Genomic DNA, 18,556 nt, shown 5'->3' on the forward strand with positions numbered 1-18,556 from the left:
TGAATGGTGAGAGAAGCGCTAGCATGTCGAGACGCAGTGAAGATGGCTGCTCAGTTTGGCTTTCACAAGATTCACTTGGAAACTGATTGTTTGGAGCTCATTCAGCTATGGGAAAAACGTGAGATGCAACGATTTATTATTACACCGATCCTTCTCAAGATAAACGAGTTCAGGCTCGCCTCTTCGGAGTTTGTTTTTACATTTGCTAGTAGATCCTGTAGTAGGGTTGCACATGTTAGCCAAACAAGTCAAAAAACACACCGGTCGGAATTGTGGCATGTAACTCCGGCTTGTGTTTGTGACTTAGTTGTTTATATGAAGCTCCGAAATGATATGAATAGAGGCAAGTTTATCGCAAAAAAGCATAATATACAATACGGTCCTTATGCATGACACGATTCATTCACATTAGGACGTCTCCAATGATTCTCAAAACATATAAATAAGAATAAATAAACACTACAGTGGAGAGTTACGTGAGAGAGGTATTTTTGAAAGATTGTGCTAAATTAGCTATTTACAAGTTGCTAGCTATTTGGGAGTCGCTAGCTATTTAATTTCTCTCCTTGATAGTCAATGAAAATGCTATTTTTTTATTATTTTTATACCTTATCTACCTAGCTATTTGTAAATTATCATTAAAAATATCATCATAGCCAATAAAATTTTTCCTAGACTAGCTATTTGACTAGCCTTAGGCCTTGTTTAGTTCGCGAATTTTTTAGGTTTGCCTACTTTTCGTTTTTATTGACAATTATTATTCAATCATGGACTAACTAGGCTCAAAAAGATTTGTCTCGTAAATTACAGATAAACTGTACAATTAGTTATCTCTTTATCTATATTTAATATTCCATATATGTGATGCAAGATTTGATGTGATGAAGAATCTTAAAACTTTTTGAAACTAAACAAGACCTGACCCTATTTAGTTTGGAGATGAAAAATTTTTGGGTGTCATATCGGATGTGTCGGAAAGATGTCGGGAGAGGTTTTTAGAAACTAATAAAAAACAAATTACATAGCTCGTCTGAAAACTGCAAGACAAATCTATTAAGCATAATTAATATGTAATTAGCACATGTGGGTTACTGTAGCACTTAAAGGCTAATTATAGACTAACTAGACTTAAAAGATTCATCTCGTGATTTTTAACCAAATTGTGTAACTAGTTTATTTTTTATCTATATTTTTTATGTGTCTAAAGATTTAATGGGATGGATGAAAATTTTTTAAGTGGTGAACTAAACAGGGCCTTAGAGCAAGTATTATAGTGGGCTATAAGCTGGCTAAATGGTGAGGTGGAGGAGAGAAGGGAGGAGAGAGAGGAGAAGCAGGCTGTAAGCTTACAGCTAGGTTAGGCATAGGAACGAGATAAATGGACCATGTATTAATAGTGAATAGTTAACTATTGTATGGGTGGACTGGGAGAAGGCTACGATAAACCTTCCAGCCCAACAAATATTGCTCTTAGTAGCACCGTGGGTGGGCGTCGTTGGCGTCGGCGCCTGCGTTTCGTTCCTCTTCTTCCCTCCATCAGCAGCATCACCTCGCTGCGCTCGGGTTCCATTTCCATTTGCTTCGTCTCGGTCACCTCAGATCAGATCAAGGGACGGGACGCCAGCCCACCTGCCACCCTCCTCCTTCGCTCCCTCCCTCCCATCCCAGATCCCCCACCCCAGCCATGGCCACCGCCTTCGAGTCCCCGACCTCCTCCCCCGCCGCCGCGCCCTTCCACGACGACCCTTTCCTCCACTTCGACGGCTCGGCCCCCGCCGCCGACGGCTTCCCGGCCTCCCCGGACGCCTATGCGCCCTCCCCCTTCGGCATGCCCCACTCCAACGGCGACCTCCACGACGACCCTTTCGCCGCACCCGCTGACTCCAACGGTGGGCCCATCCTCCCGCCGCCCACCGAGATGGGGCGCGAGGAGGGATTCCTGCTCCGCGAGTGGCGCCGGTATGGCAACGCTTCCCTTCCCCTCGCTTCTGCTGCCCAGATCTGCCATCCCCCGCTGTCTGCTTACAATAGATCTACGCCTCGGGTTCGGGTCGGCGGATCCCATCGTGCCGCGCCGACCTGCCTAGACTCAGCGCCCTTTGATAGATCTCACCACCTCATCGCAACTAGTAAATCCGTCGGTACTTGCTACTACACACACTACTTGATGGCAGTGCAGTGGCATGCAATTCCGCTGGTGATCTACTCAAAATTCAGTGCATAGGATGCGATCCTCGCTCAGTGGATCCATCAACCATTTCACGTCTCCCTCATACCTTACCTGCCAGTAGTTACCAAGTACATCAATTTATACTGCTTCCTTTTTCTATCATGTTGCGTTGTCTGCCTTAGAATTCTGCATAAGCGATGGACGCCTAATTCTTCTGCATACAACTAATATAAGCGTCTGCAACTTCATTTTGCAATTTGCTAGACCGTGACATGCACATGCTTAAAAAAAGGGCTAGTGGAATCTAGGATGCAGTTTGTTTGGTTGTCATTACAGTAAAACACAAATGCATTGGTGGGGCTACCTTGCTGCTTTGTTAAATCATATAAAGCTTCAGCTTCACTGTTTGTGCATGGTTTGGTCGTACTGTCATTAGTTTTTTTCCCTCCCTTGTAGGGCTGAGAAGCTTGCTGTGCCCACTGAACAGCTATGGTCTTGTTTAGTTTTTGGGTGTCACATCGGATGTTCCATGGGATATAGGGGTGTTCGGATACTAACTGAAAAAACTAATTACATAACTCGTATGGAAACCGCGAGACGAATTTATTAAGCTTAATTAATTTGTCATTAGCACATGTGTGTTACTGTAGCAATTATGGGCTAATTAGACTTAAAAGATTTGTCTCGCGATTTCCATGGAAACTGTGTAATTAGTTATTTTTTATTTATATTTAATGTTTCATGTATGTGTTCAAACATCGATGGGACAGAGTGAAAAGTTTTTGGCTAGGAACTAAACAGGGTCTATGTGTATGAACAACTCTATTTTTTGCTTCATAACATGCACTAGAGCATCAGTATTCAATCCTGGAATAGCACATCCGCATGTTTTAATTTATACCTTCTAGCAATTCCTCGTTTAGTTTATTGTGCGTTTCGTTTGATATATTTCTTCACTATCAGCGATCCTGATAATCTTCCTGGGAGTAAGCCTTGATGTTGTTCTTATTTGTCCCTTGCTGTGTATTATTTTATTTACCTATGTTCACTACTCTCAGTCTGCCTGTTGTAGTTTACTCTATCCTATTCTTCTGGTCATACGACAATTGCATAAAATGGCAGGGTAGTCAAGATAGGCATTGTAACCAGTATTAAATAATGGTTGCTGGTATTCTCTACCTTTCATTCTTCAAAGTGTATGCTAACACCAATGATCAACAGACAAAATGCTATCCACCTTGAGAAAAAGGAGAAGAATGAGAAGGAGCTGAGGAGCCAAATCATCGTTGATGCTGAAGAGTTTAAGAAAGCTTTTGTTGAGAAGAGAAAGCTCAATGTTGAGACAAGCAAGGGCCAAAACCGTGACAGGGAGAAGGTATGATTGGGACCCTGTATATCCTATTCGTCTCTTTTTTAAGATGAAAACCTGGCCATTTTTATTTTCTTATTCTGCTGCTTTGTCGCCAGCTTTTCCTAGCAAACCAGGAAAAGTTCCATGCTGGTGCGGATAAGCAGTACTGGAAGGCGATATCAGAACTTATCCCACATGAGATTGCTAACATCGAGAAGAGAGGGGCAAGGAAAGATAAGGAGAAGGAAAAGAAGCCTGGGATCGTGGTGATCCAGGGCCCAAAGCCTGGGAAGCCAACAGACATGGCACGGATGCGGCAGATATTGCTGAAGCTGAAGCACACTCCCCCACCACACATGAAGCCACCCCCGCCACCTGCTGCAGCCACTGGAAAGGATGGAGCACCAGCTGCTGCTGGAAAGGATGGAGCTAAGCCAGCAGCCCCTGCCAATGGCAGTGTCCCTGAGATGGAAAAGGCCGCCGCGGTGGCACCAGTGCCTGCAGCAGCACCACCAGCAGCAACTGAGCCGATTGCAGCTGCCTAATCTAATCATTTATGGTAGGAGGATGTGAAAAATCTCTTATTTAGAGTTGTTGCAGAGGCGGTGGTGGTGAAACTGAAAACGTGTGAATTTCCGGCATGGTGGAGACATGCACTGTGTATTTGTTAAGGCACCTCGATTCATTTACATTACTATATATTTTTATTGCATTTTGTAGAGAAGGGCATGTGTATCCTGGTTCATGGTAATAATAAGGTTGTATTAGGAGGATGTATGTTTTGGTGGCTGTATTATGTTTCTTCTTCCAAGTGTTGGAAATTTTCCTTTGTTATAAAAACTGATTGTATTGTTCTGCTACTATCTGCTGCATATATGGAGTATATTTTTGTGCATTTTGATCTATCTGAGCTAGGGATGCTTGACTTGCTTAATAGTTGTATATATATTTTGTTGTGAATCGTGTGTGGAATAAACAGCTCTCTTGTGTTGATTATCTTCATTCAGGATGGATCCTGACTGGTTCCTTGTGCTGTTGCGATGTTTTTCTTCTAATTAAATGACATTTGATAAATCTCACAAAATCTGCTTGCTTTATTCCAACTTATGGATCATTTTAGCTTTGTTTTAAGCCAAGCCTCTTTTACTTAGACCAATTGTTAAAAAGTATATCAACTAGCCTGTTCGCTTAGAGCAATGCTAATAATGCAGTCCATGTAAGGTTTTTTATAGCCTTTTTCAGTCCACTCATATAATAGTTAGCTATTGACTATTAATATATGACTCACTTATTTCTTTCACAAAGTTTCTTGGTTCTTATGTCTAAGGTGGCTGTAAGCTTATAGACTGCTCTTCCTCTCTTCTTCATCTTAGCATTTAGCTAGCTTACAACCAATTAATATACTTGCTCTTAGAGCATCTCTAGCAGCTCCCTAATATGAGCCCTCATCTTCCATAAACGTATCATATTGAGGGAGACGATGCAATTTTGTTGCTCCAACAGCTCTTCAATAACATCTTTTTTTTTTGACCAAAAAACACCTCATCTCCCCTAAAAAACGGGACTTGCATCTCCCCAAGTAGATGGGGCCCACCCAAACTGCCCCACCCCAACTGTCGACCGGAGATACATGCTTGCTCGGAGATGGTTTGGCGGCAGCCCGAGGTCACGCTCACGCACCACGACCCAGGTGTATGCCCCGCGCTCGCCGATGTGCTGCTTGCCGGTAGCCTGGAGGCCACTCACCCCGAACACGAGATGGCACGCAGCGCAGCAGCAACCTGCATGGCCACCAGCTGCGTGTTCGCGAGCTCTGTGTCGTTCTGGCAGGCCTTGCAGCACGACGAGTAAGAGGCTGCTTGATTGCCGATGTGCCCTGGTGCTTGCTTGCTTGCCGATGTGGCCCGATCTGACTGCTTGCTAGTGCCCCGATGGCTGCTTGCCAGTGCTTGCTTGCCTGCCGGCCACTTGTTCGCCGATAAGAGAAAGAGGCGTCAATGGGGGGAGAAAGAAGAGGCAGCAGGAAGAGAGGAAGGAGACAAATCTGACGGCTAGGTCCCATGGGTTGGGGAAGTTTTTTCACGATCTGCTAAAGCATCGTCCCCAATAATATAAAAAGGTAATATTGGAGGCCCCTAATATTATTTTATTGGGAATGAAATATTGGGGATCGTTAGAGATGCTCTTAGCTGCATGATTTAAAATAATGTTCGCAGATTTTTTTTTTTGAGAAAAAAATATTGTTAAATGACCAGCGGATTTGATAAATAATCTAAGTATTTTATGGAAGATCTAATTAAGCAAATTTGATGCCACAGATGCTGGTCTATTTTCATATTATAATATTATTATTGGTTAATGTTGGAGAAATTTGATTTTGAAACAATGCTAGAGTGTGATTCGAAATTTGGAGAAATTTGATTTGAAATGATAGCAGATGGTCTTTCACTTGCAGCTGGCAGTGCATCCCTGTCCTGTCTCCTATCCAGCTATCCTGTCCGATGGCTGCAGGTTCCTCCCCCTCCACCTCCAGCAGCCGGAGCCTCCTCGCCACCCGACCCTTGTTGCCGTTGAGGTCGACGACGAGGACGAGGACGAGGAGGCCGCCTCCATCCACATCCATCCCGCCTCGCCTCAGCTGTCTCCGACCGCCCTCTGCCTACTTTTACTCCTACTCCTCCCCGTCGGCGTCGTCGTACAACGGCTGGGCCGACCTCGCCGCGGCGCCCGACACCCCTTTCCCCTTCCCCTTCCCCCTCTCCCTCCCGCCGCAGCCCACCACGCATGGCCTCCTCGTGCTCCTCCCCACCGTCGCGCTCGCCCTCGCCCTCGCCCGCCTACCTCCCCTCCCCCTCCTCGCGGCCGCTTTCACCGCTGGATTCGCAGCCAGGCACCTGTCCTCCTCAGCGCAGCCAGAGTCCCCCCGCCGCCTCTCCGCCCTCCTCGCCGATCTCGATGCCCAGGCCTGCGCCTTGAGGGACGAGCTGCTCTCCGACGCCCGCCCGGGCCTCCTCGTCCAGGCCGTCGATCGCCTGCGCGATGCCGTCGCTGACGCCGCCAGAGTAGCCGCGCAACAAGGCGACACCGTGTCAGATGCGCTCGGACCGCTCTGGGAGGTCGTCGACTATCTCGGTGCCTGGGCTCGCCACGCCGTGCGGGACCTCAGCCTCAGCTCGCCAAGGAAGAAGCCTGCAAAAAGCAACAGCACTTCAGATGTTCAAGTCGTGGCCAATCCCAACAACCAGGCTACTGCTGCTCAACAGCAACAAGAAATTGGGAATAATAAGCCCGTGGATTCTACTCTGCAACAAGAGCCTTTTGCATTTGATCCTTCTATAGTCGATAATGCAAATGGAAGGCCGCTTGGCATGCTGCAGTTTGACGAGGATGACAATGGATCCAAGGATGCAGGAACCCGTGCTGACGCCACCGCCACTCTGGGGGTGGGGGATGCTCGGCTGGAGAGACTAGTGTCCAAGCACAGGCATCGGCGTGACCATGTGCAGAATGATGGCCCATTTCAAGGTGGTTCTACTAGGTTTTCCGCTGAATCCATGGAGTCATCTTTGCTGGAGAGGACGCTTGAAATCCGGGACAGGTCCTACAGGTTCAAGATTGAGCGCCACAGCGACAGTGGTAGCAAGGTGAGTGAAACACAAGACAGGACTGATGACGGCTTTGTCGATAATGCTGCTGGTTTGCATCCTTTATATGATGATGAAGGCGCCTCTGCTGATTCGGATGGCGAGGAGTTCAGCCGAAACGTCAAGGAAGCTGCAGAGATCTTGAGGAAGGCCAGGGAATCCATGATGGCCATGGCTGACGAAGAGACTGCGGATGCACTGCTGTACAAATCAGCTAGGCTCCTTTCCACAGCTGTAGCTTTGAGGCCAACGAGTCTGGTAGCAGTGGGTCAGCTAGGGAACACATACCTTCTCCACGGAGAGCTCAAGCTCAAGATTAGTCGTGAGCTGAGGACACTCTTGGCCAACAGCGGTGCTTTTCTGAATGGAAGGGAGCGTGTTTCACGGTCCAGGAAGGTAGATAGGAGAATCTTAAGCAGAGAGAGCATTTCATCCGCTCTTGTCGATGTATGTGAGGAATGTGAAAGCCTTCTTGTTGAGGCTGGCAGAAGCTACAGGATGGCCCTCTCCATTGATTCAGGTGACGTCAAGGCATTGTACAATTGGGGACTAGCACTTATTTTCCGGGCACAACTACTTGCTGACATTGGACCGGTATGAGCTGCATTTTTTTATCAACTATGATGAATGGGAAGGTCTTGTTTATGCTCTAGAAATTCAAACTGCCAATAATCAATATCCACTTAGGCAAAAAAAAAAAGGGCTGAGGAACAGCGTCAATCTGCTAGTAAAATGCAATGTTAGTTTATGCCTTGCTATTTGTGAAGAAGACTCGCAATATGTTCATGCTGATTTCATTTACTTGAAACATTGATGCAGGAGGCCGCAGTCGATGCTGACCGGGTGTATCTTGCTGCAATTGATAAGTTTGATGCCATATTGTCGAGAAGCAACACTTATGCTCCAGAAGGTTTTTGACAACAATGCTCTGTTGTTAGCCATGTTTGGTGGTTTTGGTTGGATATATATTTGCTGATGCGGAACTGTTATGGCACTGCAGCTCTCTACAGATGGGGCACTGCACTGCAGCAGCGGTCCTATCTGCGGCCTCGGAACAGCAGGGATAAGGTGAGGCTTCTGGAGCAGGCGAAGAGCTTGTTCGAAGATGTGCTATATGTGGAAGCAGACAACAAGATGGTGAGGGAGGCGCTGTCATCGTGCATATCAGAGCTTAACTACCATGGCCGATGGTTATAGACAGTTTGTTTTGGCGGAGCAGCTGCGGGCCTATATGAGCTACCTATCAGGAATCATGATTGCCGGATGAATCAATATAAGCAGCTAGGATGTGATTTACAGGACAGTAGTTTCCTCTGCCTCTTCTGCTTGTAGCAACTCAAGCGAGGAGAGAAACATAAGCTCAGTTTAGTTAGTCCTGCGATACAATGCAATATGATTCTTTGTATGGAATGTGTGGTTGAATCGAATACATAATACAAATGAAAAAATGTGCCATCAATTTTGAGCTGAAAGAAGCATGCATGATGTGATTTGGTTGGTTTTCAGTTAAAAAGAGGGTTACACTACACTAGAACGGTAGAACCTGAAATGAGATGGCAAAGACAGAGAGAAAGAGAGGGCGATGATGACAAGCATGTCAGCAAACATGTTTTCACAAAGGGTAATAATGCAACATCTGTCCCATGCATAGCAAGATGTTTTGGTTTCTCCTTTTTTCATGTGTTGCAACAGGTGGTATTAGTAACAACGACAGCAATTATTAGCAACTTCTTCTTTTTTTAATAATAATAAGAAGAAAAAACACTAGACGAGTCCTGTGTGCAATAGTCCATTTTCACGTTTGCAACTTTTGATTCAGGCTGCATTGTGTGACATGCTCCAAACGAGGCTAAGTCTCAGCAGATGGCGAGCGAATAGCCTGTGGGTGGGCTACAAGAACCTCTCGACCGTTGTTGCTAGCGTGGTGTCCGTGACAGCCCCGATCACCGTCTCCTTCCTCTCCCCGTTCTTGAAAATCAAGATGGTGGGGATGCTTCTGATGCCGTACCTTGTCGCCACTTCCTGGTTCTTGTCAGTGTTGAGCTTGAGGCAGCGCAGCCTGCCGGTGTATGCTCTCGCCACGTCCGCGATGATAGGGTGCATCATACGGCAAGGGCCGCACCATGGTGCCCAGAACTCGACAAGCACCGGACACTCGCAGCCAAGGACGAGGTCATCCCAGGTCGACTCTGCTACATCCAGCACTGTAAAAAGGAAGAATGGTTAGCCTTAGCCATGTCAAGTCTCAGTCATCACAGCAGCCAAACGATGGTTTGCGTCCACCACAAGAGAAGCAGGTTGTGGGAACGTATGCGGATTCTTTTTTTTTTCGAAAGATCCATTACCGGCTTTCATTGAAAGAGATAAGAGCAAATTACAACATGAGATAGCGGCACAAGATGCGCCACTATCACTGTTTTGCCCAGGACCCAGAAGGCTGGTCCCAAGCCACCCCTGAGAAACTAATGGTGATTTACATTAATAATAAAAGACAACAAGTAAAAGGAAGTTTCCTAAATGGTAGGAACCAATGTCAACTGTTGGTGAGTAAGCAGCTCCAGGTCTTGGTTCCCTGCCGTCGTCCAGTTACGCACTGCATCACAAATAGAATGCACAATTTGCTGGACCGTCTTGATTGTTTTCTTGAAAACCCTGCTGTTTCTTTCCAACCATAGCTCCCAGATAGTAAGGATGATGGCTGAACCCACTCCAGGACGAACTGATTGGGGTTTCAGCAATCAGCGAGACAAACCAATCTTGTAGGTGCTCAGTTTGAGTCTAGTTTTCAGGCATCAAGCACGGCATCTGAATCCAACGCCCCACCTGTTTCCAGATTTCCCTGGTCACTGGTCATTCACAGAAAAGATGATGTGTTGTTTCCAAATTCCTCAGACATAGTTGACAGAAATATTCGTTTGGCCATCCCCTTACTTGCAGGCGGGCTGCTGTCCAGATTCTATTTTGCAGCAGGAGCCATAAGACGAACTTGCACTTCGGAGGGGCTTTGATCTTCCAAAGTTGTGTTGCATACTCACACTTAGTCCTTGCAATGAAGTGTGCTGCATAGGCTGAGCTGGCCAAGTAGGAGCCATCTGATGTCAGCACTTATCTGATGGTGTCTTGCTGAAAATCAGCTAGTGTTATGTCTTCTAGCAATACCCAAAGTTGAGTGTATTCGATGATGATCTCGCGGCTTAGGTTGTGGTCAATATCACTGATCCACATATTATCAGCTAGCGCTTGGGCCATCGATCTATTTTTCCTTTTGCTATGTTTGTACAGCAGCGGGAATCGCGTAGCCAGAGCTTCACCATTAAGCCATCTTGAATTCCAGAAGGACGCTTTCTTACCATTTCCAAGCTGGACCACTGTTGCTGCATTGAAGAGGGCTCTATCTTCCTCGGTTATTGGAATCTGCAGGCCTTCCCAAGGTCTTGCTCTGGTGTCCCAGCTGAACCATAGCCATCTGAGCCTAAGCGATTGATTAAAAAGATCGAGGTCTTTGATGCCTAGACCGCCGTTTGGTTGTGGTGCACAGACTCATGTCCATGCCACCTTACATTTACCTCAGTGAGTTCCCCATCTCCAGCCCAAAGGAATTTTTTCCTCAGCTTATCAATTTCTTTCAAGAATTGCTTTGACGCCTTGATCACTGTCAGTAGATAAACCGGCAGCGAGCTGAGCACAGATTTAACCAGCTCTCGCCAACCCGCAACATTGACAAGTTTTCCTTGCCAGCCAGCTTGCTTGCTCTTAGCTCTGTCTTGTATGTATTGCAAATGTACCATTCTCATCCTCCCAAGAGTGAGTGGCAGGCCCAGGTATTGGATAGGAAAGGAGACTCTTCTTCCTGTGAAGTCACCGAGTATCTCATCCATGTCGACATCCTCACATCTGACTGTGGCTACAGAGCTTTTTGCCATATTTATAATTAGTCCAGTAGCCTCGCCGAATGCCTTCATTATCCGCATGATGCAGCTGATACCTTCCTTAATTGGGTTGGTGAAAATCATGACATCATCAGCATACAGAGAGAGACGAAGCCTGGCTTGTCGTCCTTTAAGCGGAGTCAAGTGTCCCTCTTCAGCAGCAATGTCAAAAATTCTGCTCAGCACATCCATCGCCAAGATGAATAAATAAGGCGACAGAGGGTCGCCCTGTCTTAATCCCCGAGCATGCCTCAGTTTTGGACCTGCGCTCCCATTTAGCATGAAGAGAATCTGAGTAACGCTGTTAACCAGTTTGTCCACCTTGTACTGAAGCCCCTATGGCTCAACATCTCTAGGAGATACTCCCAGGAGGAACGTATGCGGATTCATATGTAAACAACAAGCTAGGGCACAGGAAGCCATCCCCCATCACCGAAACAACCATGCAATCACATGCTATCCGTGAGAATCTCCCTAACAAAGTTTGTTTACCTGATAGATAGGTGTGCTAATGCTGCACTATACTGAATGCACAGGAAATGGCAAGAGACCCCGCGCACGCGAATGCTATAAAGTGCAACCATAGATGTCAAGACTCTGCAGAACACACCTTGCTTAAGCCGCAGAACAATACTTTTATTAACTTTATTTATAATCAATGGGAAGAGCAGCAAATTAAAGGAAAAGGATCTTGGTGCTGCACTAAAATGTAGGCCTTGTTTAGTTCGCGAAAAGAAAAAGATTTTGGGTACTGTAGCATATTTGTAGCTATAGTAATTAGTGTCCAATCATGGACTAATTAAGCTCAAAAGATTTGTCTTGCAAAAAACATGCAAACTATGCAACTAGTTATTTTTTTATCTATATTTAATACTGCATACATATGTCCAAACATTTAGTATGAAAAGTTTTTAGGTAGGAACTAAACGAGAAATTTCAATATTTAGGACTCCATTCACATGCCTCTCAAGATTTAGGACTCAATTCGTCTGCCTTTTAAAAAATAGGACTGAACATGCGAATTGCTTCAAGATTTAGGATTTCAAGCATTTTGAGTCATTTCTTTTTTTTCTGAAATGTTTTCACCTCTCCCTGGCACCTAAAATGACCTAAGTGCCCCTTCATCTAACCAACCACCGGTCTTCTCGTCGTCCGCTCCAATCCAGGCAGCACGTCGCCTCGCCCACCACCTCCACGTATCTATCCCTCCTGCTTCCGTCTTCCCAACCAACCACCCGATCTTTTTCCAGCCAAACCAACACACACACACCCTCCCAAGTCCCAACGGTAGCAGAGCGGCGGCAGCAAGTGGCCATCGAGGCGGACGCGGCGGCGAGGGCGGTTTCGGAGACGGCGCCCATGTCCCCGGACGCCGAGGCGGCGGCGGCGGGCCCGGCGCGCCCACGCGGGTGGCTGAGGAAGCTCATCCCAAGAGCCTACCACCTACCCCGGAGCAGCCGGCGCTGGAGGCTGGCCACCCCGTCTGCCGCCAGCGCGTCCAGGCTCGCCTCGTCGCTGTCTCATGTGGTAGATGCAAGGGGCACTTTGGTCATTTTAGGTGCCATGGAGAGGTGAACACATTTCAGAAAAAATAGAAATGACTGAAAATGCCTGAAATCCTAAATCTTGAAGCAATTCGCATGTTCAGTCCTATTTTTTGAAAGGCAGACGAATTGAGTCCTAAATCTTGAGAGGCATGCGAATTGAGTCCTAAATATTGAAATTTCTCGAACTAAACAAGGTCGTAATGTACCTATAGAACACTCACTTAAAAGAGGAAAAAGGAGAATAAACATGGTCAGTCTAGTTTATGAGTAGAGTATGTACATGCAGCATTCTAGATGCCCTGTTTACTATTCACCTAAAAATTTTCGTCCTATGCATAAAGCATTAAATATATTATTAAAAAATAACTAATTACACAATTTGCATGTATTTTACTAAACGAATCTTTTAAGCATAACCTGTTTGCTTGGCTGAAAAGCTCTGAACGCTGATTTGTTGTGATTTGTTGTGAGAGAAAAACACTTCTGAATAGCTGCCAGATTTGGCAGATAAGCTCAAATGAACGGACTTACTTCTATGATTAGACACTAATTGTTATAGTTATAAATATACTACAATACTCAAAAACTTTTCTTTTCGCGAACTAAACGAGGCCTAAGTAATTCAATTCATAAGCAGGCAGCTGCTAATGTACTACTAGTCCTTATCACGCAATGATTACCACCGAAATAGTAATAGGTACTAGTACTCAATAGTGATTGATCAACTAAGCACAGCAATCTGCAGTAGTCAGTATGGAAAGGCGTGAACTGAACTTGGTTTCCCCTGTCAATAATCTTACACTCCCAGAAGCAGCTGCGGCGACGGTCCAACGATCCAATTCGATTCAATTAGAGTTGAAAGGATCAGATCGGTTTGGTAGGAAAATGAAAATCTGACCAAGGGGATTCGTAGGTCTTGAGCCGTTAGTTGCTGCAGCAGCAAGGAGTAGCACAGGATCCGGGGGTCTAGAGATAGTTACCGTGTTGGTCGTCGATGGCGGCGGAGGCCTTGCTGTCGGCGCCCTCCGCGTGAGCCTTGGCCTTGCCGCGGAGGGACGCGGAAGCGGCTACGGCGACTGATAGCTGCGGTGAGGGACGGAAGCGGAAGGAGAGGAAGGAGGCGGCAGTGCGGGAATGACGCGGGCGCCTGGTGCCGAGGGTAGCGGCGGCGATAGTCTCGGTGCCGGTGGCCATGGGAGGCAGGCAAAGGGAAGGAAAGCTAGAAATCCGCTACCGTAAAACTCCCAAAAGTACGTATTTTTCTAGGATGTGGCTGGGCGTGGGTGTACTACAAAATTAATATGTATTAATACAAATTATTCTCAAACCGGGCGTTTGGTCTAGTGGTATGATTCTCGCTTTGGGTGCGAGAGGTCGCGAGTTCGATTCTCGCAACGCCCCTCACACCGTCATTTTCTTTTAAGATTTACAAATGCCTATTTTTTGGAACAACTTGATACATACTATTTCACACCGTCATTTTCTTTTAAGATTTACAAATGTAACAACAAGGCCGTCAAGACTAAGGGGGTGGTGTTTGGTTGGAGACACTAAAGTTTAAAAGATATTATAGCACATTTATAACTATATAGTAATTAGTGTCTAATTATGGACTAATTAAGTTTAAAAAATTGTCTCGTAAATTTTTCTAGTTGTGTTTTTATTTTCGTAAATAGTATATTTAATATGTTATGTATATATCAAAACATTTGATGTGATAGGGACTAAAATTCATAACTCTGAACCAAACAAAGCTTAAATTAGTTTTAGTGTATACAAATAGCATAACTATGGCCTTTGTTTAGTTCGTGAAATTTTTTGGATTTCGCTACTGTAATACTTCTGTTTGTATTTAATAATTATTGTCTAGGTTTAAAATATTCGTCTCATAAACTACAAGCAAAATATATAATTAGTTATTTTTTATTTATACTAGTATAATGTCCGTGCTAACGCTACGGACTTCAGATATATCTAAAATATTTATAAGAATAATTTGTTTGCCAGTAGACAAGATATTAAAAAAATCATACACAAAAGAAAAAACATCTCAATTTATTATATATATATATATATTGTATTAAAAAATATAACAATACATAATGATACCGTGCAACAATAATTAAACTAATAATAAAATTCAATTTATTTTTCAAGAATCAATATCTAGATATTATATAATACAAAATATCTAGAAGTCTTCATCCATGTCTCCCATTGTTTGTACCAAGTATATTGCCTCAAATAATCAACCAAGTACATTGCCTCAGATAATCAATGATGCCACACACATGCTTCCCTTTGTCCACTCCCACAAGGATAGAGTAATCCATGACATTCACCGACTGCAAGTACAATAATTATGTCGACAAATACTTTTATTAAATATATAACTGTCAGTAATTGCGGCAAAGATGTGCTTTATTCTTACTGCGAGGAAACATGTGTCATTCCAAATTGCATGTTGCAAAAGATGCCTTATTCTTAACATATGCAGTAAGACACATCACCACCTGGCTTCCATCCCGGCAACGATAAAATTGACTGTAAGGTCGTATTTGAGGTGTAAGTTACAAGAATACCAATAGTAGAAACATATCGTCTAGTAGGCCTTTAAGTGCATTAAAACATAGGCAAGTCTTCTCCATCAGTATGCCCATTCACCTACATGAAGAATAGGATATGGATTTTAACCAGATAAGAAAGCTCATGGAATTTAGAATTTAGAAATATGGAAGTACATGAGATTCTCAGTTATATATCCGGAAATTCTCATTTGTACTTTGCAGAGTTAGCAATGCAAGCTCACTGTACAAAGACCAATATACCATTAAAATAAACCATTGTTTAGCTAATAAGCTACATACAGTTATTTCAATTAGGCGATCGCTAAGAACAAGCTGAGCACCAATATCTTCAGACACCCTCCTAGCTGCCCGGAACTACCAGAGTACAGTGTATGAGATGCATAATTTAGAAACTGGGGCACCAAGGCACAACTGGGGGAACAATAAGGAATTACACAGTCACAATGAGCACCAACACATATACTGAATCTTTTGTAGATGTACAAAAATCATATAGAAATTCATATGAGGCATGAAGGCACAACCAGGAGCACAATAAGGAAGTACACAATAACGAATTAGAAAAAGGGAAAAAAATCCACATAACTATGAAGAAGTATAGGTAAAAAATGAATTCACCTCAACTCACCCAAACCATCTTGAGATCAGAAGAACCACGTTCAGCAAGGGAAGTCTCCTCAATTGCTGCACAAATTTCCTCTGAGCTTATACCGAAGTTATCCTTAAAACTTGACAGAGTAGAGGGCAAGACAAATAGCTGAGTTTATGCAAGACAAATAGCGAAGTTATCCTCTGAGCTTATACCGAAGTTATCCTCTTGAGAACATAAAATTCAGAGTTTACAATGGTAAGTATATCCAGTCATGGCAAGACAAATAGCTGAGTAAAAAAACTATTCATGGAGTAAAACAGTAAACCCTTATTAGCTACAAATTAAAAAAGGATAGAATGCAGAATAGTGAATCATATCCATGGAGTCCATGTTAGTTCATGTTCACCTCATTGAAACCAGAAATAAGAGAGCATGAAAAATATAAACTATCAAGTGACACATTATGAGTTCTATTTCAATCAATATGCATGAAAAGCTCAAGTTTCCAGAACAAATTTGTATTGTAGAAATTTAGTCATAGGTCCTAAAGAAAGTTCAGTTACTCTCAAACAAATCCCATGTTTATTTACTCACCGATGTCCGATAGAGCTCCACAAACCTAAACTCCATCCTGCTCTGCGCACCTCCGGCAAGCACACATGCCTGCTATATTTACTGTAGCCTGCTGTATTTCTATTCTGCTGGTTCCATTGGAGCGCTGCTCCATCTTTAAGAGAGGGTATGAACAAACATAGAAATATAACATAGATTTTAAAAAAATAATAAGTTGATCATATCTGAATGTTTTCTCAATAGAGTTGTCGAAACCTGTATAAAGCATAAAGACTTGGTCAGTTACACTTCTTTAATCCTCAATAACAATTAAAATAGCAAGTCTACTCATTTTAGGGAAATATATTTGTGTGTAAAATGTTTTGTCGCAGTTCACTGGGTACCGGCGGTTAAATATCAAGCAGTAGTACACTGCCAATTCTAGAAGTTCACTAAACATTTATCAATCTCTTCCTAGAGGCAAGCACATTATGAGATGATGATACTGAACATGCAAATAAAGCACCACTGAGTTTCACACAGCTGATTACTCACAGAGTTTCAAGAGGGAGATTGGCTAAGACATTGATATAACCAGTAAATTAGTTGTTCTGCAAATACCTGAGAAGAAGAGGAATGGGTTACTGCAAAACATTCTAACGAGGCATTAGGATCTGAAAATAAACCGACGACATGCATCATTTCATTCATTCTTTCAGACTTGATGACCCAGTAAAACTTTGTGGTAGATCACCAGTAAGATAATTAAAGAAGAGATCCCTGCATTACATTAGTAACTTACAATTCTCAAAATTCATATTGGTGAATTTAGAGCAAGGAATACACAAATTCACCGTCATTCGCCTGCCAACCTCTGAAATGCCTAGGAAAATTCAGAATGGTGAAGAGCATATTCCGGACATTAACTACATGTGAGAGTGCAAACTTGAAGTAGAACAAATATGCATAGATTCAAGATATCATAGTGTGACTCATAGTACAATTATCATGCTCAGATTGGCAGAACAAAAAAATAACCAAATATGTAGTACAATCATCATAGGGGGTACCTGCACTGAAGAATCAAAGTTCCAGGAACAACAAAAACAACCTTCATCGACCCATTCATATATCCACTAACTGGGAAAGCAGCTCACCACAGTAGGCATAACACAAGGATACACTTGTAAATGGATCAGATCTGGATCACCTGTAATGCGGTAACTCGATGATGGAGCACTTGGGCTGGCAAAGCAGAGCCCCAAATGGTCACAGAAGCAGCAGCATTATTAGAGGAGAAGAGGCGACGAGCAATCTAATGGGGAGATGGGCGGACACGCGGACCTTTGGCGACGGCGAAGATGGTGCAGAAGACAGTGGCGTCCGCGATGGCGACCAGCAGCAGCACGCCGGCCTTCCGACGGCCGACCAGCCGCAGCACGCGTCCCTACGTTGACGACGACAGCAAAGAGGGAGCAGAAGACGGCGGCGGCCGCGACGGTGGGCAGCAGCAGCACGCGGCTCCCTGGCGGCACCTCTCCCTCCCGATGCGACTCCCTGGCGATGTGCAGCCATTGCGGCGCGCGTCCCTGCCGGCGTAATGGTGCGGAGAGAGGGCGTCGAGAAAAGACAGCGTGGCCTCGGGGAGAGGGAGAGTCGCGCCTCGCGCGTGGGGTGTGCGCGAGAGGGGAACGATGGATGAGTGATGAGGTTTTATCCAAGCAATATGATCCGTTGGATTTGAGTGAGTAAGAGAAATGAGAGGTTAAAATGGATCTTGTCCCTTAATTTCAAAAGATAGAACTACTTGGGTACAATTATTTAAGTTTAAGTGTACTTAGTGTAGCTTATGACCGTAGCAGTAGGTTATGGGGTGTATTTAGTTAAATTTACAACTGGTGGATTATATAGTAGTGGAGATTTAATGTTTCGTGTATGCATCTAAAAATTCGATGCAATAGGAAATAAAAAATTTGAGAACTATACCGGGACTATATATATATATATCATGAGTAAATGAGTTGATCCCAGGTCGCTGCTGCAAGCCCACTTGGCCCCGTCGTTCTCGTTCCCTTGTCAATGAGCCGGTTTTTTCTCTGATATATTATTGGTATATATTATTTTACTTTTGACCCTTAAAATGCATAGATAAATTTAAATTTGCTTAGTAGAAAGATAATAAC

The 18,556-nt window shown here is 44.2% G+C and overlaps 3 protein-coding genes and 1 non-coding gene across 4 annotated transcripts; 3 read left to right on the top strand and 1 right to left on the bottom strand.

Moving 5' to 3' along the window:
* On the top strand, positions 1,479-4,424 carry LOC8069249 (clathrin light chain 2). Its single transcript, XM_002437604.2, has 3 exons — positions 1,479-1,959; positions 3,392-3,545; positions 3,638-4,424. The coding sequence occupies exons 1-3, from the start codon at positions 1,685-1,687 to the stop codon at positions 4,064-4,066; spliced, it is 858 nt and encodes a 285-aa protein (XP_002437649.1). The 5' UTR covers positions 1,479-1,684; the 3' UTR covers positions 4,067-4,424.
* On the top strand, positions 5,913-8,637 carry LOC8066397. The gene is made up of 3 exons (XM_002437605.2): positions 5,913-7,759; positions 7,985-8,075; positions 8,166-8,637. The coding sequence occupies exons 1-3, from the start codon at positions 6,023-6,025 to the stop codon at positions 8,360-8,362; spliced, it is 2,025 nt and encodes a 674-aa protein (XP_002437650.1). The 5' UTR covers positions 5,913-6,022; the 3' UTR covers positions 8,363-8,637.
* On the bottom strand, positions 8,763-13,889 carry LOC110431322 (thioredoxin-like). Its single transcript, XM_021450326.1, has 2 exons — positions 13,622-13,889; positions 8,763-9,369 (listed from the first exon to the last, which is right to left on the bottom strand). The coding sequence occupies exons 1-2, from the start codon at positions 13,833-13,835 to the stop codon at positions 9,056-9,058; spliced, it is 528 nt and encodes a 175-aa protein (XP_021306001.1). The 5' UTR covers positions 13,836-13,889; the 3' UTR covers positions 8,763-9,055.
* TRNAP-UGG lies at positions 13,971-14,042 on the top strand. The gene has a single exon. It is a non-coding gene; the product is annotated as a tRNA-Pro (tRNA).

This window comes from Sorghum bicolor, chromosome 10 (genome assembly GCF_000003195.3).
Source record: "Sorghum bicolor cultivar BTx623 chromosome 10, Sorghum_bicolor_NCBIv3, whole genome shotgun sequence".
Classification (NCBI taxonomy): Eukaryota; Viridiplantae; Streptophyta; class Magnoliopsida; order Poales; family Poaceae; genus Sorghum; species Sorghum bicolor.

Excerpts from the sequence above, each read along its gene's own strand:
- LOC8066397 (XM_002437605.2), top strand. The coding sequence starts at position 6,023 with ATGGCTGCAGGTTCCTCCCCCTCCACCTCCAGCAGCCGGAGCCTCCTC. Across the intron at positions 7,760-7,984 it reads TACTTGCTGACATTGGACCG|GAGGCCGCAGTCGATGCTGA; the intron begins GTATGAGCTGCA and ends ACATTGATGCAG. Across the intron at positions 8,076-8,165 it reads CAACACTTATGCTCCAGAAG|CTCTCTACAGATGGGGCACT; the intron begins GTTTTTGACAAC and ends ATGGCACTGCAG.
- LOC8069249 (XM_002437604.2), top strand. The coding sequence starts at position 1,685 with ATGGCCACCGCCTTCGAGTCCCCGACCTCCTCCCCCGCCGCCGCGCCC. Across the intron at positions 1,960-3,391 it reads CTGCTCCGCGAGTGGCGCCG|ACAAAATGCTATCCACCTTG; the intron begins GTATGGCAACGC and ends AATGATCAACAG. Across the intron at positions 3,546-3,637 it reads AAAACCGTGACAGGGAGAAG|CTTTTCCTAGCAAACCAGGA; the intron begins GTATGATTGGGA and ends CTTTGTCGCCAG.
- LOC110431322 (XM_021450326.1), bottom strand. The coding sequence starts at position 13,835 with ATGGCCACCGGCACCGAGACTATCGCCGCCGCTACCCTCGGCACCAGG. Across the intron at positions 9,370-13,621 it reads CGCCATCGACGACCAACACG|TGCTGGATGTAGCAGAGTCG; the intron begins GTAACTATCTCT and ends TCCTTTTTACAG.